General features: G+C 34.5%; 1 protein-coding gene across 4 annotated transcripts in view; it reads right to left on the bottom strand.

Moving 5' to 3' along the window:
- fal (SAM and HD domain containing deoxynucleoside triphosphate triphosphohydrolase falten) overlaps positions 1-25,778 on the bottom strand; it is a 188,816-nt gene that overhangs the window by 26,065 nt on the left and 136,973 nt on the right. For all 4 annotated transcript variants that reach the window (XM_090410336.1, XM_090410337.1, XM_090410338.1 and 1 more), the window contains 3 exons: positions 23,005-23,096; positions 15,110-15,160; positions 4,819-5,092 (listed from right to left, as the gene is read on the bottom strand). In XM_090410336.1, coding sequence (XP_090266462.1) covers positions 4,819-5,092; positions 15,110-15,160; positions 23,005-23,096 — 417 coding nt within the window. The remainder of the gene's footprint in view (positions 1-4,818; positions 5,093-15,109; positions 15,161-23,004; positions 23,097-25,778) is intronic.

Genomic DNA, 25,778 nt, shown 5'->3' with positions numbered 1-25,778 from the left:
TATTATTATCCTTTCACTCAGGTAAATTCCTTTACAAGGTGACAGGAAACTATAAATAAATATGAGTTTGAAGTAAGATTCATTAAAATCGGAACAAGTTTCCAAATCTTTGTTACATCATACGATCCCAGATTAGATCACATCTCACGACCTTCCTACACTCTCTCCATTTTCCTTCTGGTTCCTTCTTCCTCTATCTCATAAATCCTCTCTCTCTTTTTCCCACCCAAACTTGTTTTTTTCCACTCTTTCAGTTTATGACAAAATTCCCTATTTGTTGGGAACTGTACAACGATCACGTTGTACAGTTCCCAACGCTAAGGCATGCGCTATCTCAAATAACTTAGTTTTCTAACAACAGCCAATCAAATCACATTAGCAGAGTCCTTTAGAAATACTTTCAGTAACAACAAATAAAATGCATATATTACAGTTCGCTTAGGATACATTTACAAGTTAATATAAAGAATTTATATAAGATAAATAACTAAAAAAATTACAATTATTATTTCAATGAACAAAAAACAGTAAGTGTTTAAATTATAATTTACTTAGGAGCAAACTTAGCTCAGGAAATGTAATTCATGTTAAATCATGAATGAAGTATTAATAATCATAAAATTCTTCATTCACAATTTAACATATGTGACCACAGCAAAGATACCACTACAACAACAGAAACAGCCCTGAGTCCTGCACAGCCCACACTCACCTTTCTACAGTGGTGGTAAGGCACTGAGTGAGGCCAGCGGTGCTAAGAATTTTACAGATGAAAAGAGACTGCCTCTTAAATCTATGAATATGGCAATCGGTACCCTCAATACTCGAACTTTATCAAGAGACTACAGAATAGATTTATTAATCAAAGAGCTAACCAATGTCAACTTGGATATCCTGCTAGTGAATGAAACAAAAAGATTGAAAGAACTGACAGCAAGATGGTACAATGGTTCACAGATACTCCTTGGAGCATCCTCAAACAATGGCAAACAAGGCAGAGAGGGCTTCATTGTTAAATCTAACCTCACCAAGTCGATCCTTTCTTGTAACATCATATCTGAAAGAATAGGTGTACTCGTAATTGGAATACAGAACAATATAACAATAAAATTAATATCCTGCTATGCTCCAACATCTGTAGCTGATAATCAAGAAATAGAAAATTTTTACATGAATCTTGAACAGGCAATAAATTACAAGTCAACATACACATTCGTTGGTGGTGACTTTAATGCCAAAATAGGATATGGAAAAGAAAACAGAAAGTTTATAGGACCATATGGCCTGGGAGAAAGAAATAGAAGAGGAGAGAGAGATTAGCTGAAATTGCTGCAGCTGAACAACTCTTTATCATGAACACTTTTTTCAACAAACACCCAGGAAGAAGATGGACTTAGCAAATCACCGAATGGAGACAAAAAATGAAATTGACTACATTTTAACAGACTGTAAAAGATTGGTATAAAATGTTGGTACAATAGGCAAAATATACTTCAACATGGATTCTGACTACAGATTCCTCAGAGCCATTATAAGAATAGACCACAAAAAAGAATAACATATCAGGGCAACATCATACCACAAAAGACAACCCAAACAAATAGACTACCACAAGTTCAGGAAGTACATAAAAGAGAACGAATGGACTATTAAGAACTGTTACATAAATGATGACTATATTGACTTTATTAATAAATTCAATGAGTGCAAGAAAAAAATCAGAAATTACTGTGAAACAAAAGAAAAGAGAACGACTCTCACCTCAAACTATAGAACTACTGAAAAAGAGAAAATAACTGAAGAAATCTGAAGAAAATTTTCTAGAATAACAAAATTTTCTAGAATACAAAATAGACTACCACAAGTTCAGGAAGTACATAGAAGAGAACGAATGGACTATTAAGAACTGTTACATAAATGATGACTATATTGACTTTATTAATAAATTCAACGAGTGCAAGAAAAAAATCAGAAATTACTGTGAAACAAAAGAAAAGAGAACGACTCTCACCTCAAACTATAGAACTACTGAAAAAGAGAAAATAACTGAAGAAATCTGAAGAAAATTTTCTAGAATACAAAATTATCTGTAAGTTACTAAGGAAAAGAATTCGAGAAGACTACAAAGCTTTAAGGATACAAAAACTAAGAGAAGGGGGTACAGAAAACCAGTCTGAAAAAAATAGAGAAAGACTTCAATTTTAAACAGTCAATTCCATCTGCTTTACAGGATCAATAACCCTATTTGATCAACCTATAAATATAGATATAAAGAGAGGTGTCCATCAAGGCGATGTGATCTCCACAAATCTATTTACCAGCACTTTAGAATACATTCTGAAAAAAACAGACCTAAATGGAGGAATAAGCATAGATGGTGAAAAACTACAAATCCTTATGTTTGTCGATGATCTAGCTGATATCCCACAACCCAAAAGACCTAGAAGAAATGGGTGAAAAAATATACACAAACAGCAGTAAGATAGGCTTAGAAATGAACCTAGAAAAAACAAAATGGATCAAAAACATCAATACAAGTGACAGTCACCGATGTATTGATAACATCCCTATAGAACAAGTTGACTCCTACAATTACTTAGGACAAACAATAAAAGTGAATAATGATTTATCTGAAGAACTAGCAAAAAGAAAGAAAGCTGCATGGCTATCATTCAACAGACTAAACTGAAAGAAACACTTACTGATACAAATCTTGACATCTTGGCGAAGGCAAAATTATTTAATAGTGACATTCTTCCATCATTCACATATGGATCAGAAACATGGAACACGACAAAAAAAGAACAGACTCTCAGAATAACTCAGCATGCAATAGAACATAGGACTTGTAACATCAGCAAAATGGAACATGTTAGAAACACAGAACTAAGAAATAGATCAGACATAAAAGATGTGGTAACTGCAGTATATGAAAGCAAGATGAGATGGACAGGTCACATAGCCACTCAAGGATAACAGATGGACATATAGAATACTCAACTGGTAACCAAGAATAAAGAGAAAACCAGGAAAATTACCTACAAGATGGGAAGATCCACTAGTGAAATCTATGGGTATGGAAGAGAGAGGCACAAGATCGAGATCATTGGAGGCATCTTTGTGACCTGCACTAATGGAGAACCTGAGTGAAACACAGGTTCATCAAGGTAAGATCAACATCAAAGCCTGGAAGAGCTGCAAGAAAATTATCACCATATCAAAAACTGACTTTGAGAGAGCTAAGAGCAGGAAACTTGCATCTTCCCAAATGACAGACATGCCTTCTGGGCTCTAGTCAAAGCTATTGGCTGTAACCTCTACCCAACACTACAACCACCACTTACACTCAGATGGTACAACTGCATTATCACCCACAGAAAAAGCCAACCTCTTGACTCTTACTTCTCCAATTCTTGCATAGATGCAAGATATTTACCATGGTAAATGTCTCCCAACCATTCCAAACACTCCATTATGCCATGTTTGACCTTTCACTAGAAAAAGATCAGAAAAATTTTGTTGAATTTGGACACCAAAAAATCTCCTGGTGGCATTCCTCCAATTGTTCTAAAAGTCTGAGTTTCAGAACTGACACACACTCTATGCTGCCTATTTATTAGTTCCCTACTGCAGCTTGTCTGCTATAGTTACTCCTATGGGTGCTGTTCATCAGAATTGGCATCAATAATTCCCCCATCCTCTATCAAATCCATCCAAATGTGCAGCAGCCAATCAACACCCTCTCACAGTTCAACTCCAAACCCACTGAATAAATTTCTCTTCTTCTTCATTCATCCACTCCAGTCCTCTGGAACAGTCTGCCATCTTGTGTTTACCAAGGAATACAATACACAGCTTTTCAAGATAAAGTTACGTATTGCCCATCCATGATATTGGTGTACTATAAGTTGATTATAGATTCTATAGGTACTACAGAGATTTGGTTAGGACTTTTTTTTGTAGTTTATGATGATAAATGAATGTTAATAAAGACATTTGCTATAGGCAAAGTCAAATGTATTTCTGTAATTCCTATGCTGGTTCCACCTGCTGTCAATTCATGTTTCATAAGCTGATGGTGCCCATCCTTAAGTTTGTTATGTTTGAGGTTGTTTCAGTAGGTGACTTTTCAGTATTCATGATGTTTCCTTGATGAAAACAGTTCATCGGAGCATAACTAGTACGTATACTGAAAGTATACTACATTTTTTTCATTTTGAACTATGAATTAAAGATGCCATATTATATTCTTGGTTTAATCCTTTATCCAAGCAAACAAAATTTGTGTGAAAAGTAGTCCAGTTGTGAAGATACTTCACAACTGGACTACTTGTATATAAAGGCTATAGAGGCTACTAACCTCACATCAATTGCCTCATTAAAGGTCAAAATCAGTCTAGGTAGGCCCTTTCCATAATGCATAATATTATACATGTCCAAAAGGGGAGGGGTGTTTTGCATCATGAGATACTAAGGAAATTGATGTGAAGTCATTAGCCTCTATACAAGTAGCCCAGTTGTAAAGATACTTCATGCACAAACTTTGTTCAGTTACAGCTGAATAAAGGAGAAAAAAGAATATAATTGCTTGGCATCATTAATTTATAGTATGTATTTGGGATTTTAAAAATGCAGCAAATAACAAAAGCAGTAATTTAGTAGATGATATCCATGCAATTCAATAATCTTTTGAAAACTTAGTCATCTAATTATATTAATTTTTCTTTTATCATCTTTATTTATGAAAATTAAAAGTATTAATAAATATTATATAAATAGTATAAAAATAAAATACACATAAAGCAAATTATAACTTACTTCATTATCAATTTCATGGTTGAGCAAACTATCATGCAGAAAAACTTTTGTAGCTACATGTCTATACAACATTCTTTTCCTGTGGTCTAACCCAGAAATTAATTTCACTACATCTCTAAGTTCATCCTGTGTAGTATATTTTAGGCTGCTTATAAGAACAGGATCTATAAGCATACAATATTTCCTCATAGTCTCTTTGAATTCTTCTCCTCTTTCCTTATTATATGCATATTCTGCTGCTTTTCTACTCCATTCTGACAAATGCAAACAAGACCTATGACCAGAAAAAATATAACCCTTATAACACACTATTTGATCAAATAAATAGTCAGTTATCTCACTCTAGAGCAAACAACAGTTTAGAAAAAACTGTTGTTAACAGTACTTTAGCAAAAAAATAAAAAGTTAAAATATACCTCTAAACTACTTAAACATTCAATCCAAAGTTCCAATAGCAGTCATACTCTATTAAGTTTAAAATTGTGAATGGGTCAAAAAGCTACCATAAAAACTACATTTATTATATGGGTATTAAGAAAAGAAATTTCTCTTATGATGAATGCAAAAGAATCTATTTTAACTTAACACATCACAAAAGTTTGACAGAGAGGTGATGACACATGCCAAAAGATGTCAATCATTCAAGTGTTGTCACCTGGAGGTTGGAAGCAATGGTTTCCTGCTTATTCTTATCTTGCACATCCCAAAAAGATCTATATGTTACTCTGCCTATCCAGTGTTCAATGTCCTTCATACATATAATGATGTCTTGGTTGGTCCTTCCTATTCCTCTTTGCAGTTTTCCTGTGATCATCATATTTCTTTTAGCATATGTCCTAAGAATTTCATTTTCCTCTTCCTGATTTTATTCAGTAATTTTTTTATTTTTTCCATTTGCTCTTATTTGTTTGAAATCTTTTCTATCCATTCCTTTTATTACCCATATCTCCAAAGCCATCAATCTTTTTACCATTTCTTTTCCAACAGTCCACGTTTCTGAGTTGTACATTAATGAAGAATACACAACAGCAAGCCAACAGTTGCATTCTTGTATTTATATTGACTTGTCTGCTGGTAAGTATTTCTTTCATAAATTAATTAATTTATTTCTTATTCACATTTTTCATCATCAGTGATTAAACTTTCCAGATATATAACTATTTGCTCAGTCTATGAGGTGGCTGTTAAAGTCTATGTTTAGGTTTTGATCCATTGCTTACTCACTGTTTTTTTTTTTTTTTTTCTGTCTGTTTATTTTGAGTCCAAATTTATCATAGCTCACTGTTAGTTTATAATTTGCAGGTTATCTACGTTCTCAGTGATTAATACTATGTTATCCACATAATAATATACCTAAACCTCTTTTTATGCGAATTTTTTTTAAGCGAATTCAGAGTTACGCAAATTGGGATATCAAAAATAATTTTTTTTAAACGATTTTTATTCACTTTTACGTGACCAACCTAAAGTCTAAGTTAGGAAAAAAATCCATAATTCAAGAAAATTCTGAGAATTTTGTAGAATTGCATTCTTGTTTCAATTAAGAAAATTCTAAATTCTTACGAATTTCATTTAGTGGGTATTCCCCGAATTACATAACTGACTGCGCATAAAAAAGCAGTTCTTAGCAGTTTGAATTTGGCGTTTGAGTAGACAACATGATTACTGAATTTTTTGCATTTGCATTTATTAAGTGAAATCAAAATAAAAATCACATTATAAAATTAATAATTTTGCCAAGAAATAATAAATGGTAAGCTATATGTAATTTTCAAACTTTCATTTCATTAAGCGAAGATTTTAATCCAGCCCTCAAATGATGTTGCTGATAAACAAAAAAAAAAAAAAAAAAAAAAGGAAAGCCGTTTCCTTGGATATAAAAATTCAAATTTTAGATCATCTTCAAACTGGGGAAGGTGTGATGGCTGCGAATAAGCATTTTGGAGTCTGTGAATCTACTGTCAGATCTATAAAGAAAAATGAAGAGGCTATTAGAAAAGCGCCATGTTCTGGTACAAAATTGAGTGTGAAATTATCATCATACACAAAAGATGTTGTTCTAGAAAAGGCCAAAAAAGCTTTAGTGATGTGGATAGAAGATAATGTACAAAGCAATCAGCAGTCAGCATTGAGATTTTATGAACAGATTAAAAAACTGCAGCCAGATACTTCATCTCAATCAAGGAAAAAATATGAATTTCATGCAAGCAATGGTTGGCTGGCTAAGTTTATTAAAAGACATGCTCTTCATAATATAAAAATTAAAGGTGAAATGGCTTCTGCTGATGAAACAGCTGCTAAAACATTTCCACAAAAACTTGCTAAAATAATTGAAGATGGAGGTTACACTCGTGAACAAGTTTGGAATATGTATGAAACCGGTCTTTTCTGGAAAAAAATGCCAAACAGAACTTATGTATCAAAAATGCTAAAAACTGTTGGTGAGTTCAAAGCAGCAAAGGATCGTATAACACTCCTATTTTGTTCGAACACTTTGGGAGATCGGATGTTAAAGCCACTGCTCATAAATCGATCATTAAGACCACAGCCAATAAAAGATGTAAATTTTCAAAAATTGCCAGTTCATTGGATGGCCAACAAAAAAGCTTGGGTGACAATTGACTGAGTGGTTCCACAAACATTTTTTTGCCAGAAGTTAGACACTATTTGAATGACAAGGGTCTTGAATTTAAAGTGCTTTTGATTCTTGATAATGCACCCAGTCATCCTGCCATAGAACACCCAAATAATTTTTTTCTGCCGCCCAATACCACATCATTGCTACAACCTCTAGATCAAGGTATAATTGCGACTTTTAAAACATATTATGTTAGACGAACATTTTATACAAGTACATTTTGAACAAGCTAAATGATGATGAAACACTGTCAGTTATGGATGTGTGGAAAAAATTTTCGATTATGGATTGTATTGATCAGGTTCGATTATCGTTATCTGAATTGAGACCAGAAACTATGAATGCATGCTGGAAAGCTATTTGGCCCAATGTGTTAAAGAGAATGCTCCTGTTCCCTTCAATCATACTGCAGAATTCTCAAATATAATAAGTTTGGCATGTGAAATTGGTGGACAAGGATTCGATGATCTTACGTTGGCAGATATCGAAGAAATGTTAATTGGTAAACCTCTTAGCGAAGACGAAATAGTGGAGATTGTTTCTGAGACTCCTGAAAGTGAAGAAGTTAATGATAATGATCAAGATAATCCTACTTTTACTACTGATATAATTAAAGGTGGTCTTAAACTGGCCAGTAATTTAGGCAATTATTTTGCCTGACATGATCCAAACGAAGAACGTGCTGGGAAGTTTTCACGTGAGCTTAAGTTGTTAATGTCTTCATACAAAGAATTATATCGCAACTTATCTAAAGCATCAACACAGCGATTAATAACTGATTTCATGCATAAAACTACTGATACAACCAGTGGTACTTTTGTTCAAGACATGACAAGAAGAATTCCACAAGTTGAGATAATACCATTATCTGAGACTATTTGATGTAATATTATGAAAACGAAAGCTTTTGCGTTTATTGTCAGAAACTGATAGCAAATAACATAATTTTTTTATAGAATCCTTAGCAAACAACTGAAATGAATGTTTTTTTTTAAGTTATTAAAATTCATTACATGTATGTGTGTTCTCCATGAAATGTAAATAAAAATCTTATGATCCTAACTTATATTTTAGGATTGGAACTAATCTTCACTTTTTCTATGGAGTCAGTAGTTCTTTTTACGCGTAATTTTTAGGAGCATATATCTATCGTGTAAAAAGAGGTTTAGGTGTATAGTACTAATTCTAACTGTTTCTAAGATGCTCCTAAACAGCAATGGTGATAATATACAACTCTGCTAGACTACTCTATAGAGATATAAAAATATCTATCCATTGTGAAGGCATACTGTTTATCTTTACTGCGAATTTCAGTATATGTATTTTATTATCCTTATATCTTTTGAGCCCAGAATAATGTTTTCTAAGATTAGATTCCTATAAGTTAATCATGAGAGACAGTGTCAAATGCTTTTCAAAATCTTTGAAGCAGAGGTAGACTAGTTTTTGTACAGCAACTTATCTTTTTCATATCATTCTATCATCCAATTGTCTGAATATAGGTCTTTCTATTTTTTTTCTCTTTTTAATTAACTCCATAATTTCATCAGTTATCCATCTTTTTTTCTTTTTAGCCTGTTCTCTGCAGATATTTGCCGGCAAAGGTTGGTCGATTGGTAGAGCCTCTGCTACTAATGGCTCAGTTAAGTAAGTTTGAGCACAGTTAGTAGTTGGAAGGGGTCCTATCGTTCGATGCTGTCAGCACACTCTCCCTCGATGAGTCTTTGGACTCCCTGGAAGTGTCAAAATAATAATAATAATATCAGACCCTCTGATGTTTCGATCTTTAGAAGTTCATTCAATGGAATTTAATCATCCCAAGATTCATTATTATACCTGCTTCATTGCCCTGATTTTCCAATTTCCCCATATTCACTAGGAAATAATTCTTTAAACTGATTATCTGTTTCTCATGCATATTTATTTGAAGCCTGTTTATTATTCCAATTTAGTCGAGTTTTATTGCTACTTATTTTATGATTTTATATTTATTGCTTAAAAAGATCTCACCAGTTTTTGTGTTTTTTTGTTTCAGTCACCTCTATTATGTCGATCTGGAACTTATCCAATTATTTCAATTTCGATTCTAGTTCGATTTTGTTGCCATTCAGGCTTCTTATGTTGATAGTACCAATCTTGATTGGTGATGTTGAGTTGGGGTGTGTTTCAGAATTTGTTCCAGTAGCTGACTTTTTGCTGTTTGCCCTGTTTCACCAGGGCAAACAACAAAATATATTTGGGAGGCACTTGTTTAACTGGGCAATGCCCCAACTGTCATGTTATACCATCATGTGGTTTAAGCCAATAAGAATACAATTTGGTCGGTTAAATCCCAAACTGCCAGCCCATCCTCATTCGTTCAGTATCCAGGTAGATACCTAACAGGGTGCACCTCAAGAATGTGAGAATTGGACATTGGGTCAGAAGACCTGGCCGGTTCTCTGCATTCCTTTAAAGGCTATGTGGAGGTCTCCTCTCAGTTATACAGCTTTGATCCTTAAGCACCCCAATTTTAATTTATTCTTGAGATGCTTCTTTGGAAACGGTAGTGTGAGAGGGAGTTTAAAAGCTGTGCATGGCAATGAACAAATTCTTATTACCTTGATGGACCTGTTGTTCATTCTGGGTGTCTCCACGAATGCAAGTTGAAAAGTTTCCAGTGATGGCGATCTTGGACCATTCTTTTCCTTTGTTTCCTATCACTCTGGTCAGAGGGTCTTCCCATCTAGTTGGAGGTCTACCAGGTTTTCTCTTGGATGATCTTGAATACCAGTCTGTGACATGATAGGCCCACCTGTTGTCTTTGAGTCTTGCAATATAACCTGCCCACTGTGCCTTGTTGTCATATATGGTTTTTACTATTTCTTTTACTCTGGTTAATTTTCTGATAGTCATATTTGTGATGTGGTCTTTTTTACTTATCCCTAAGATTCTTCTTTCCATGGCATGCTGGGTGGTTTGAAAACTAAGTTCTTTTTATCAAAGTTTCGGAGGCATAGGATGGGAGGACACAGCTGTTGAACAAATTAGCTCTTATTTTGATATCTAGCTTAGGATCTGTGATTATGGAATCGATACAGTTAAACAGGGTCCATGCAGCTCTTTTCCTTTTTGATATTTCTTCAGAAATATCGTTGTCCATGTTTATTGTTTGACCAAGGTACATGTAGGATTCTACACTTTCTATGGTGAAATTACTTAATTGGATGGTGTGGTTTTGGCAGTATTTGTTTCTCATCCATTTGGTTTTGTCAGGGCAGGCATCATGCACTTGATGAAGAATTGTTTCAAGTTGCAGAGGGTCTTGAGCTATGAGTATTATATCGTCTGCAAACATTAATATTTAGAACACCTCTCCATCAATGTTTATGCCACCTTTTAAGTAGATTTTTCTTGAAGTGCTTTCTAGAGTACATGTAGAAGGTTTTGGTGATGTGACATCTCCTTGTTGCATACCTCGGTTTATGGTGATAATTATAGGCTCATCAAAGAAAGTTATTTATGTAGCGCTACCGGTGTTAATTTCTTTAATTAGATTGATGTAGACTGGATCAATGTCTTGGTCTATTAGTGCCTGTAAAACTCCGTTATTTTCTATGATGTCGAATATTTTTTTTTGAAGTCAATAAATAGAAAGCAAAGAGGGATCTAGTATTCTTTGCATCGTTCACTAAGTTGGGGGAATTACTTGTGTGTGATCTATTGTAGAATAATCTTTTTCGAATCCTGCTTGTTCTTTACTATTATTTCTTGAAGAGTGGTTATGATTCTGTTTGATATAATTTTTGTCATTAATTTGTATGTATGTCTGATAGCAGACATACAGGTACCGTCATGTATTCTTGATGTCCTCTATGTTGCCTTTTTTGAAGAGAAAAATTGTTTCTGATTTCTTCCATTTTAATGGTATTTTTCCTTCTTTTAGATGCCCAGTAAATCTTTCAGCCAGAGCTTTATAAAGATGTAGCCCTCCTTGTTGAATATCCTCAATTTTCATATGATCGATGCCAGGAGCTGTATTTGGTTTCATATTTTTGAGTGCATATTCCATTTCGTCTGGGCGCACTTCTGGTACATAGTATATATTTTCAAGTTTTGGTTCGGGTACAGGATATTTTGATGCAAAAAGGTCATTGTAGAAGCTTTGTAGTATCTTTTCCATTTTTGTTATTCTGTTTGTGCATCTTCTTCCATCTTGATCTAGTAGTGCCGTTGGGATTGGCCTTTTCATAGTTAATTCTCTTATATTTTGATTTAATAGGTTAATGATAGTAAATGACAAACATTTATTGTAAGTTTCCTTTTTCCTTCCCCCTTTTCTTTAAGTTCAGTGATGAATAATCATTTATCATTGATTATGAACAAGCTTTTCTCTTGGCATCTTACCATACTGCCTTTTACAGATCTGCAAAACTTGAACTACAGATCCTTGTTATGTTCCCATGATTTCTCAACTATTTGTCTTAAAGTGAAAATCTGGTTCTAACAATGTCTAATTGCCTTCAACCCAGCTTGGTCTTCTCCACTTTTCCCTTCCATAATTTTTCATAGCCTTTTGTCAAGTATGCTTGCATAAATCTTACCAGGAACACTCGGTATTGAAATTCCTCTGTAATTCTCTCTCTCTCTCTCTCTCTCTCTCTCTCTCTCTCTCTCACACACGCACACACACACACACACACACACACACACACACACACAGCTTTATTTACCTTTTTATAGATGAGTACTATGAAAGCTCTACTTCAATCATTTGGAATTTGACCCACTGACCAGGCCTTCTGAATGATGCAACACAACTTTTAAAAGTAAAGCTTTTAAAACCTATAAAAGTAAAAATTTTATACCTTCACATTTGAGCATTCCATATTTCTTATTTTTGATGGCTTTTTTTATATGTCCAATATTCATATATGCTCCTGATTGCCTTTTTCTTGAATATTTTCTACCACCATGCTGTCGCTTCCTATTTCATAGCAGTCTTTTAAAGTAATTACTCAAAACATCTAGAATATCTTTATCTTCTGTTTTTATATCATCATTATCATCCACAGTTCTTCTACAGTACCCTTTCCTTGATTTCTATTGTTTTTCAATAGCCTCCAGAATATTTTGCCACCTTCTTGATATTTATTTTCCATGTTCTTACCAAAATCTTTCCACAACTGCTGTTTAGCTACTTTTGCATACCATTTCACTTTCTTTCATTTTTCTCTGTATGCACTTAGAGGGCATGTTGACTTATTTGCCAGGAACGTTCGATAAACAATTTTCTTTTTTGAAGACTGCTTCTTTAACTTCTGCAGTCCACCACAGCTTCACAATGTGCCTCTCTCTGGCTGAATTTATCCATGTTTTCTTCATCTGACAATGGGTCTACAAAGTAAGATTCTTGCTTTTAAACTCTTTCATTTTTTTTTTTTCTTGAATAATATTTGTACATTTGAGTCTACTATTTATGTCTGATAGATACTTCACTTGTTCTTTTTAAGACTTTCTTATACACTTTTCTTTTCAATATGATATTCAGTTTCATCCTTCTCAAAACTAAATGATGATCACTTCCTATTTCAAATCTTATGTATGCTCTTGTGTTTTGAAGCAGCAAGAAAATACAGTAACACAGTAAATGACACTTTTCTGAAGTCTTGTGTTTTCTCTCCATGTAAATTGAACCTTGATCAGCCGACACTTGGACTACTGTTCTGAAATTTGGTCCTCAGGATTTGAAGAGGATAAACTAACTGTGGAAAGGGTGCAGGGATAGATAGCAAAGATGGTATCAGGACTGTACAATGTTAATTATGAAGACAGGCTGAAAGAATGTGGACTGCAGAGTTTCGTAGATACAATGAGAGATGATATGATTGAGATTTAAACTGTTGAGAGGTAGTTACAGGGTTGACACTGGGAAGTCCTTTTGGTTGGTGGAATGGGGGGGGGGAGCTAGGACAATAGGCCATCCCTGGAAGTTATGAAAGGAAGCTGTAAGCAAGAGGGTGAAGAGTGATTCTTTGCATGGAGGATGGTTGAACCATGGAATGCATTGCCTGATAGAGTGGTGAGAGCAAAAATAGTCAATGAATTCAAGGAGTGGTATAATAGACTTTGATGGATTTCAAGGATGGGCTTTAAACGATGAGTCTTTTGACTTCATGGAGGCTTGGATCATCATAATAATAAATTTGCGTACATCTTGGTGTTGGAACTGAAACCTGGTGTTAGTAATTATTATTTATTATTATTATTTGACACCTCCAGGGAGTCCAAAGACTCACCGAGGTAGAGTGTGCCAACAGCATCGAACGATTGGTCCCTTTCCAACTGCTAACTGCACTCAAACTTACTTAACTGAGCCATTAGTATCAGAGGCTCTACCAATTGACCAACCTTTGCCAGCTAAAGACTAGTCCATGTAGTGAACACAAAACCAGCACTTACTATTATCATTAGCTTTGCACTTTTCTCCAAATTTTACCAAAATGTTTCTATATCACATTAATTTCTCCAATAAGGACAAACTTTTTTTTTCTTTATGCCAGCTATCTTCTCTAATGACTTGAAAAATTCCTCCACTTCTTTGGGACTAAGAACACAATTATATCTCATTGTGCATTTCCTCACACTGATGTTTGCACATATTGCTCTACCAAATATTGCCTGCTGTTCAAGAAGATTATCCTTGTGTTTAATGTTCAGTATTATAGCTACTTCTTTCCCTGATCACTATATATAACATCTTTTAAATTAAACTTGCCAAGCAAACAAAGTTTGCACGTAAAGTATCTTCAGGACTAGGCTACTTGTATATAGAGGCTGTTGACTTCACATCAACTGTCTCAGTATCCCATAATGCAAATCACATTTCCTTTTAGAGGTGTATTTTGATAAGATTTCAGAGGTGATAAGCATTATAGGCAGAGTCACTACTCAGACTGGTTTCTACCTTTAGTGAGGTCTCATCAGTGGGAGGCAGACTCAGAAGAAATACCAAAGTTGAATTAATGCAGAAGTCATATATTTCTCGTATACAAGTAGTAAAAAGGTGTATCACCTTATCATTAAAATATTCTGGATCAGAGATAGTTGGAGAAATTTGTTATTTGACCTATTTTTGTCTTCTCTGTTTGGGTAAGCCAATTTATGTTAATTTGGTACCTCTCTAATACCGGTTCTTCTTCTTTTCCAATGACATAGAATCTATTTCCATAGATTTTACATGATTTCCCAAATGTCCATGGATTTCCAATTATATGTTGCTGGTACTTATCTAGAATTCTGCTGATATTGAGTTAGAATTTGTTCCAGTAAGCATGGAGCATTGCTCAGTTAAACAAGACTCCTGTTGTTTCCTAAGGAAACAAATGCAACTAGATTTGAATCATGTGCAAATTTTAAGGATAACACAGTTGACTCTCACTATAACTATAATGAACTACTGAAAATTCCCAAATGCCCCATAAATACAATTCTATACTAAAAGAAATTCACATGGCAAATTATTCTTACAATCCCTACAAGTTTTCTATAGTAAGAATGAACTGCAGAGTCAACAGTAATATACTGTAAACTTTACTGTTAAATATAAAACTGATACAAATACAAAAAAAAAAAAATGAGATGTTTAATTTAAAAAAGTGGAGCCTTCTTTACCCATGAGGTCCTAAGATTTTTGAATCAGCTTTTTTTAGAACATCAGCTATCCTAAAGTAAAATTTTAAAAAATCAACATTAGAAATTACATGACACATTAGTGGAAAACTAAGTTCTCTCTCTCTCTCTCTCTCTCTCTCTTCTGAACAACAAATTGAAAAACAAAAGTCTAATTCATAGTAAGTAATTAAAATGAAAGACAGACGTTTAAATAAATCGTTAATTAAAAAAAATGGAAGAAAAAGTGAATTTGCTAGAGGAAACATCATTATAGTGAATGCCAGTGTAGTGCAGTTGTGAGGACTTACTGACAGTTGAAGACATGGGTTTCAATCCTATCTATCACATTAGGAACCTTTATCAAAGCTTTTCAACTGAAGATGAGTTGGCCTCAAACAGAGTTAGTATGATTTTTTACTTCCACAGACTGATTTTGCAGGCAATCCAGGCCATTAACATACATACTACTTTAAAAAATCAACATTAGAAATTACATGACACATTAGTGGAAAACTAAGTTCTCTCTTCTGAACAACAAATTGAAAAACAAAAGTATCATATCAAGATATGATAGATACTGTGTGAATGTTGAATAGTTGTTCCAGACATGATGTTAGGGCCTCCCTCGATGAGTCTGTCGACTCCTTGGAGTTTCCCGGAACAATAATAATAATAATAATAATAATAATAATACTACACTGGCCTAATAGCCTTCATTGTGTCAGCCATAATGCCAACTAACCCAACCTACAACAGCAAATTCATTAGCTATAAAAATATTACAGAAATCTCTCTAGGCCAAACTCCAGAGCATCAAACAACTGTTAAGCATCTGTTAAATATAGTATGAAGAGAAATATATTACTTTCTGCTATTTTATTTAACCACAATTTATGCATTCACATAAGAGATTGTTGGTTCATTAATTAGGTTTGCTATGGCACTTGAATAATTCCCAGAATTGTTCGTGTCGTCCTCACAATTTTGGAAATGTGTCACCTAAATTTAAGATCCTTATCTACTATCACCCCGAAATCACTTATTTCCTCCACTAAGCATAAATTCTACGTCCCATCTTTGTTTTTCAAAACCTTACATTTTGCAACACTGAACTTGCATCCCCATTTCCATTACCATTCACTCAATTTATTCAAGTCTTCTTGTAAGGCCACATCTTCTCTACTCTTCATAGTTCATCCCAACTTTGCATCATCTGCAAACAACTGAATATCCCCATCCAAATCTTCGGCAATATCATTAACATACAAGTTAAACAGCAATGGCCCTAAAACAGACCCCTGAGGCACACCACTAGTGACTTTCCTCTTCCTGGATACTGCTCCCCTATACACAACTTGCTGATACCCATCAGATAGCCAGTTTCCAATCCAATGCACTAATCTAATATCAAACCCCTTCCACGCTAGTTTGATTATCAACTTATCATGTGGTAATCAATCAAAAGTCTTTGCAAAATCTAAGTATACTACTGTGTATCTCCCTCTCCTCTGTTCAAGGAAGCTGTCACTTTATTATTATTATTATTATTATTCAGGCCTCCATGGAGTCAAAAGACTCATCAAAGGAGGTCTAACCAGTAGATTACTAAAACATGAATACCCCTTTAGTAAATCCATGCTGTCCATCAAAGATAATACCATTGTTATCAACCCAATTCTGGATCCTAGTTCTCACCAGCTTCTCCAATGTGGACACAGAATTATGGACATAGTCTTGTCCATGATTCAAATGAATCAATTTGCTTTTTGTCTTTCTTCTTAATGATCCAGCTTTAGTTTCATTACATCATTACTGGAAATACCACTACTTTAACAACTTTAAACTTTCATGGCCTTACTATTTCTATCTTTCATGAGTTGTTATCAAATTTATCATGGCTTTTTCCCACACAGAAGAAAAATTATTCTTCTTTTAATTTCATCTTCATACTGACTTTCAATTTCTTATTCCATACCTCAGTAAATCATAACTTCTAACCATCTTTGTTGTATTTCCCTTAATCATAAATTCATCCAAATTTCCAGAAACCATCACTTTTTGTTTTGCTGATGTTTAAAATTATGCTCAGCTTTGCATTCCCTCTTAACTAACAGAATCAACTACCTCAGATCTTCCTTAGTTTCCACTATTTATTGAACCAATTTGCTTTTTTGTCTTTCTTCTTAATGATCCAGCTTTTGTTTCCATTTATTGAACACCTCCACGATTCATCCCAGCTCTATCAGGAAAATTGCTGTATAAGCTTCCATCAGACAAAAACCTAAAGACGGAACTCGAGCTTCCTGAACTCATACACCCAATATCTCAGGAAGAGGTACAAATAGCCCTTAAAATTTACCAAGAATGGCAAAGCTGCAGGAAGTGGATGATATACACCCTGAGTTCCTAAAACATCTTGGTCAACATGGCTGGCTGCCCTTTTCTCAATCATCATGACTGGTAAATTACCAAAGCTATGGCGGGAAGCCAAAATAATTGCCTTGCCAAAACCAGGGAAAGATCCAAATGAAGTGAAAAACCTACGACTTATCTCTTTGCTTTGCACCACCTTTAAGCTCTTTGAAAGAATTCTCCTTAAAAGAATTTCACCACTCATTGAAAGAGCACTCCCAACTGAATAAGCTGGCTTCAGGCCAGGAAGAAGTTGCTGTGACCAGGTCCTGGCCCTGACAACTCAAATTGAAGCAGGCTTCCAGAAGAAACTTAAATCTGGAGCCACTTTCATTGATCTAAGATCTGCTTATGACACTGTCTGGTTCAGGGGCCTCCTCCTAAAACTAGGAAATATTATAAAATGTTATAAATTTTATAAATTTTTGAATCTATTCTCTCCAACAGAAAGATCCGGGTCCATATTGGCGGAAAAAAGAGCAGGACCAGATTCCTTCACAACGGTCTTCCTCAAGGCTCTGTGTTATCCCCTATACTTTTTAACATCTATGTGTATGATCTACCTCATACCAGATCAAGCAAGTTTATGTATGCCAATGACCTAGAGATCTTACATCAATCCACCTCCTTTACCAACTTAGAATCAACCTTGAATACAGACCTGAACACTCTGGAAGAGTACTTCAAGCAGTGGTACTTGAAGCCAAATCCAACGAAAACAGTGTCCTCAGTATTTCACCTGTACAATGCAGAGTCAAATCGACAACTCAACCTTTCTTTCTGTCAAAAAATGGTAAAACACGACTCTCACCCAAAATACCTTGAAGTGAGCCTGGACAGAAGCCTAACCTATAAAAGGCACATCATCAACCTCTCCAATAAAATTAAAACCAAAAATAACATCATTTCAAGGCTTGCTGGAACAACCTGGGGTTGTGGGTGCTGCTGGGTGCACAATATTCTGCTGCAGAGAATGCCCTCGCATTCTCTGCAGCAGAATATTGTGCCCCTGTCTGGGAAAGAAGTACACGCACTAAAATTATCGACAACCAGCTGGACTTTACCATGCACACAATTAGTGGGACAGTGAGAAGCACCCCTGGTTGCCTGTTCTATCTAACATTGCTCCACCATACATACAGAGAAGACAAGCCTCGATTAAGGAATTTAATAAAGCAATAACTTTATCTACGTATAAAGTTATGCAGTTTAGCCAGAGAAGATGGAATGAAGTTTACCTAGTTAGAGGAACTTTGCTTCAGGAAGTTTTGCAGGCAAGGAATCTGGGGATTTTGGTGAATAGGGAACTGAAATTCAAGAGACATATTGCAAAAGTTGTATGGGTTACCCAGAAAATTTCTTCTACAATGCAAAGAATGCTGACAGATAAGGAGGTGATAGTTCCACTGTATAAGGAACTAATTGAGGCTCTATACTTTCAACAAAGTGAAGAGTAATAAGTAAGTATGAGATATACTAATCAGGCCTCATTTGGATTTCTGTGAACAGAAATGAAGAAAGTGCAGAGGCAAATAACTAAGACTGTCTGTGGACTCTGAAATATTGAATATGAGGACAGTTGAGAGAATGTGGTCTTCAGAGTATGGTAAAGAGGAGGAGGAATGATATGATTAAGATGTATATATCAAGAGGAGCCTATCAAATAGATACAGAAGAATTATTGCATAAGATAATGGGTGATGTGAGAACGAGAGGTCATCCCTGGAAACTGTACAAAGGTCACGTAAGGAAGTGAAAATGAGATTTTTTGCTTGGCAGTGGTTAACAAGTGACATGCATTGCCAGAGTGGATGGTGAGTGTTCTAACACTGAATGCCTTCAAGGCAAGGTATGATACTTATTGTGGTCTGTGAGTATCCAATTTCTCGTGATGAGTCTTCAGACTCCATGGAGGCTTGGAAGTAACTGTTGTTGATTTATGCTCATGCACAGACCTACACTTCACCATGTAGGCATTCGAAACCAAAACCCTACGGATAGGTTGGTTAATCCTTATTCCAGGAGTGTCTTATGTCTGTAGATGTATGTGTGTGTTTATGAGACTGGTTTGCCTGTTTGAGGGACAAAAAACCCATGTTTTTGGGTGAAAAAAACCCTCTACCTCCATATGAGACTGACTAACTCACCTTTATTCGAAAGATTCCTCACATCATGGATAGGAATCGAACCAGGTCTTTCTGACCAAAGGGATTCATCTATATCAACTGAGCATAGGAGGTTCTTTGTAAGTAATACTAATATTAAAATACTTGAATTGTGAATGACATTCTGGAAAGCTGATATGGAATTTTTTTATTATCATTATTATTTGACACCTCCAAGAAGTCCAAAGACTCGTCGAGGGAGGGCACTTACTCTACAACTCTCCATCTCCACCAACTACAGCAAACCACATCATCTACACCTACTGCCCAGAACCACCACTAGTATTTTCACAGACAATCGCAAACATCCATGCCCACAGCGGAATTCAAACCCACAGCCGTTTGGCTGGAAATCAGATACACTAACCAGTCGGCCAACCAGGTTGGCAATGGTAAGGAATATCAAGGAAGTGGAGGAAAGTGAGTGTAGAAAAGGAGTTGCATTCATTATAGAAAAGAGATTTTCACATTCAGTTATTAATATTAATACAAAATCTTAGAGAATAATATCAATTTTAATAGAAGCAAAGCCAAAACCATTGGTGATTTTACAGATTTATGCATCAACTACAGGTGAAGATGATAAGAAAATTGAACAATTTAATGAGAAAATAGAGGAAGGTGTCTTTGATAGAAGTAAAAGCTGGAGTGTTAATCATTATGAGAGACTGGAATGCCAAAACAGAAAGGGAAAGAATAAAGTCTGTTGCAAGTCCGTGATGATATGGCATAAGAAATGATATAGCTGATAGATGCATTGAGTTTTGTTTAAAAGAGTAATTGATAATCACAAATACTTTTCATGAACAAAAAGAAAATGCAAGATACACACATGGAGATCTCCTGATGGTAAATATACTAATTGAATTGATTTTATAATAACCAATCAGAGATATAGAAATGGAATAACAAATGTAAAATAAAACCAAGTACCCAATATGGGTCAGACCACAGAATTATGAGAATAACAATAAAGTTAAAAAAGAGATATCTAACATCCAAATGGGATACAGCTAAATTAAATAACAGCAATACTTTATTTTGAAATGAGATAGCAAAGTGTATTGAAAATAAGGAAATCCCAACAAGAAGGAGGAATATTAACACAGCAGAAAAATGTATCAAAAAAAAAAAAAAAAAAGAGCAAATTTAAAAAAACATGGATGACAGAAGAAATATGAAAACTAATGGCTAAAAGTAGAAACTGGAAAAGCAATAGAAGACTATCTAAGGTAAAATGACAGGATGTGATGAATATCAGTTAAGTTAATAAAAGAAATAGGGATAATTATTATTATTACAGGTATCTCCATGGAGTCAGCAGACTCATCGCAGGGGACGCAAACTATCAAAACAATATCTATCATACCTCTCCTTGAATTCATTTACAGACAAAGAACTAACAACTGAATCAGGCAGGGGGGGGGTGCTTTTCCATGGTTTGCTGATAACCAAGCGATTTGTGTGAGGAGCTCTCATTTGTGAGTTAAATGAAATAGTTTAACTTTACAAGGTAATTAAACACAGACAATTCCTGCTTTACGATTTTTTCCCAAAGTATCAACAAAATCAAAAATATTCACCATCTTCCAGGCAAAAAATCTTACCCCCTTATTAACCACACTTTTCCTTAATATCCAGGGATGATCTCGTGTTCCATCACTATCACACAGCTGAAATATTTACCCTGCTTCAATCTTATAAAAACCTTTTAGTAATTTAAATTTTTCTATCATATCCCCCTTTTCTTTGCCTATCAACCAACCTCTGCAATCCACAAGCTCTCAATCTATTAATGTAGAGAACATTTTAACATCACTCACACTTAGTCACTTTCCTCTGAACCCTCTCCATAACCTCCTCATCTCCAAGGAATCCAGGTGACCAGACTTCAGCACAGTAATCCAAATGTGGAAGTATCAATGCCTTATAAAAGGGAATAATAACCTCCTTATCTCTGGATGTCAGTGTGTTCTTCAATAACCAAGTAATCCTATGTGAAATCATGGATATCTTAGCAATGTGGCCTCTGAACTTCATCTCCCTATCCATCAACAAACCCCCTGAGTCCTAGCCTCATCAATTTTGCCCATTTTGCCAGCTTATTTAAATCATCCTGCAAACTCTCAACATCAGCTTGATTTTTTATTGCACTACCCATCTTTGCATCATCAGCAAACAACTTTAAGCCATTTCCTATATCATTTATATACAAATTAAGCAATAACGGCCCAAGTACAGAGTCCTGAGGCACATCACTGGTCACCTACCTAATCCTGAATTCTGCTCCTCCATACACCACTTTCTGGTATCTCTCCATGAGCCATTCTCTTATCCATATCATCAGTTTAGTATCCATCCCCATATTCTGTAATTTGTGCAACAGTATTCCATGGAGGTATCCTGTCAAAAGCCTTAACAGAAGGTGTGGTGGTGGCTCGATAATCATAAGGGAGTGTTTCAGTTGGATGAGGCTTGGTCTATTGGTGGATGTCACCAAAACCATGACGTCTGATGGCTACCTTGACATCCTAGGCAATGCTCCATACCATACTACTGCACTGCATATCCAAAACTTGTTTCAACAAAACAACATTGAAGTATTGGACTGGCTGGCTCTGAGTCCAGACCTCAATCCCATCAATTCTTTGGGACGAATTAGAACACCGAATTCACTCCAAACCACAGTGGCCATCATCATCAGCATCAACAATGGGGGTAGCTTTGTGCAAGGAATGGAAGAATATTCCTGTTTTGACATAGAAATTGGTTTAAAGCATGCCCTAAAGGGTAGTTGCTGTCATTCAGGCTAAAAGTGGCTGCACTCAGTAAATGTATTTATTTTACTACAACTAGGTGTCCAAATACTTTTGTCAACATAGTGTAAATTAAGAGGATCAACAGGGAAAATGTCTCTGGAAATTGTGGAGGGAAAATTATTAGAGAGAAGAAGATTTCCTGGTAGACCAAGAACATCTTGGATTGAAGATATAAAGAAATGGATGGGTAGCAAGAGCTATTACAAGATTAAAAGGATGATAGAGGAATGGATGTTGGCATATCATCATGGCTAATCTCCAACCTGGAAAAGCTACTTAAAAAGAAAAACAAGTAATCAGTACTCAGAGAAATATCAAATTAACTAATTTTTTTGTAATTTTTCATCTTCAAATAATAATTAAAAAAAAAAAAAGGCTGATTGAATTCAGAATTTCTAATAATTTATAAGGTACAATGTAATCCAGTATGGCAATATATAATGAATTAATAAAAAGTATAACTCAATGCTTTTATCAAATAATCAAAAATTACTCTTACAGTTTATGAATTAAAACAATTACTCGATGCTGATAAGCATTACGATGTAGCAAACATCTGGTTTGAAACATACTGTAGATACTACTGGCCACCTAATATGAAATGAAATTTATAATATGAAAACAATTTTGCAATTTTTAAATGGTAAATTTAACAAATTTACCATTTAAAAATATACTTCTATAGTAATAGAGAAGCAATATATACTAATTTACTAAAATAATAACTAGTGATACCCATCGATCAAATAAATAAACAAATAATACAAAGCAAGGTGAATTAAAGAGTGATAGCTGAAAACTTTGTATGTCTACAAAAGAAAATAAACATTATGACAACCAGACTTTAATAATAAATACAGGTATCCCTTGCTTAGCGCAGTTTTGCTTAACGCAGATTTGATTATCGCGGCAATCACTTGATATACGCAGCAAGAGTTTTGATTAATGTGCCTTTAACCCTGAGGAGCTCGCAGCTGATCTGACAGATACAAGCAAAATGTTTAATATAAATATTCTTACACAATTCATTGTATAGCTTGGAGGTCATGAGTAGCTGTGCATTCACATGTTACGAGTGATATTCTACACTGTTTTTTTTTTGCTGTCAGTTTGGTTTAACACATGTTATGTAAAGGTTTGTGATATTTGACAGTAAACTGTATCTGAGAGATACCGCAACCTCCGATGTCAGCATAGTATGGTTTAGTTTTTTTTTTTTTTTTTTTATTCTTTGTTTAATAATTTTTAGATTGGAACTGAAAATAAATAAACCAACATGTATTACAATAGAGAGCCAAAGACTTATTTATCATACATGTCCTCTAGGAGATGTGCTTTACATTTATGGAAAATACTAAGGAAAGTGATCTGAAGCTTACTCCACCTTTACTACGAATTGCCCATAAGGTTATTTATGCTTGCATCTGCCGAAACTTTTAGTTTCTATATATATTCAGCACGAAATTCTAGTAGTTTCTCTATTCGACTTTGAAATAACGTTGGATTCAATATCCACTTAATTTGTACAATCGTGTATTATATTTGCAGTGTTTTTTTCTTTATGTTTTATTGCTTGTTTGCCGAAGTATGGAGAGTAATTTTGCTTGTTATCGTAGAATTTATGCCGATAAGAAAAAAAACTAAAACTGCTCAAACGACTCTTGATAACTTCTTTTGATAAAAAATTGCAGTAAATAATGTAAGTATTTACAAGCATTTATTAAACATTTACTTTCATTCATTTTTTTATCTTTCCTAAAAGAGTACCACATAAAACGAATTACTAATACAGTAACTGATCATGGACGAATTGTAATTTTTACAATTGATTATTAGATTTGATTAACGTGATTGCGATTTTGATATACGCGGTAACATTGAGGGATTAATTAACCGCATTAATTGAAGGATACCTGTAAATTAAATTCAAATTCATGTGAAATGGCTTTCAATATATCAATGAATTTTTTTTTATTACACTGTTAACTGAAATAAAAATTTTGCAGAAATGAAAGTAATATACCTTGATTACAGTAAACACATAGAGATGACAGGAATAGTTGGTCAGAATGAATAGTTTGATATAGACTCTTTTATTTTGACTTCTCAGTAGTTTCTTTATAGTGTTTACAATAAAAAGTGTGAACTGTACATACCTACCTACCTACTGCAAGACTTCTTATACAATTTTTTTTGCTGTTGTTTTTTTTCATTTTCCTTCTACCATCTGGTAATTTCTTTTTGTATTTAACAAGGATCATATCTTACCTAGACTCTCAGTATGTAGAAAGGGATTCCAGTAAGTAAATTTCTAAGTATCCAATGTCTCTCCTTGTGATTTGTTGATGATTATAACAGAGAATGTTACACCATATCAGAAATTGTCATCATTTTAATAAAAATAGCAAAGTGGTGTCAGATAAAGCTAGTTTATGTGATCCTACACATCAAATGCTGTTATCATATTAGTACTGTATTAGTATCCATAAAGAAGTTGGTGATAGGAGGAGAACTAGGATTGCCCATTGCTGTTCCTTCGATTTGTTGATATAACTTGTTTTTAAAGGGAAAATAACCAGAATTTATTACAAAATAAAATATTTTAACAATGTGTCTGAAAGCACTTTGAATAATGTATTTTTGACAACATTTCACCTATACCTACTCATTGGTTCAGATATGTAGATGACATTTTTGCTATCTGGAATGGCTTTTCTTAAGAATTACAACAGTTTCTCTCTCAAAATTAAATGCACTTCATCCAAGGATCAAATTCACCCTAGAGGAGGAAGTAAATAAGCAGTTAGCCATTTAACATCTTTTAATTCTTCGCCAACCAGATGGTAACCTACATTTCGCAGTTTTTAGGAAGAAGACACATACAGGCCATTATATCCATGCTGAATCTCATCACCATCCCAGTCAAAAGGCTGGAACTATTAAAACACTAGTTCATCGGGCCCACTCCTTATGTTCTTTAGATGATCTATTACAGAAAGAACTGCACCATATTATTTCCACTTTTTTATCTAATGGTTATAAGAATTCTTTCATCAAAAGAGCTTTGAGCAGTTTTGGTATCTCTACCTCTTCAAATACAGACGAAATAACTCGTATTCCTATCCCTTAAGTGCAAGACATTAGTGAATGCATAGCAAAAGTTTTAAAACCACTAAATATTTTTGTGGCCTTTCGCTCCATCAGAAAAATTGCCACCTTTCTCACTTCTCCAAAGGACAAGCTTCCACATCTCAATTATCCAGGTGTCTATCA

Source organism: Typopeltis vanoorti, chromosome 20 (assembly GCF_054136105.1).
Source record: "Typopeltis vanoorti isolate ZY-2024b chromosome 20, IOZ_Tvanoo_1.0, whole genome shotgun sequence".
Classification (NCBI taxonomy): domain Eukaryota; kingdom Metazoa; phylum Arthropoda; class Arachnida; order Uropygi; family Thelyphonidae; genus Typopeltis; species Typopeltis vanoorti.
The sequence above is the reverse complement of the archived record's forward strand: the minus strand, read 5'-3'. Positions and strand labels throughout refer to the sequence as shown.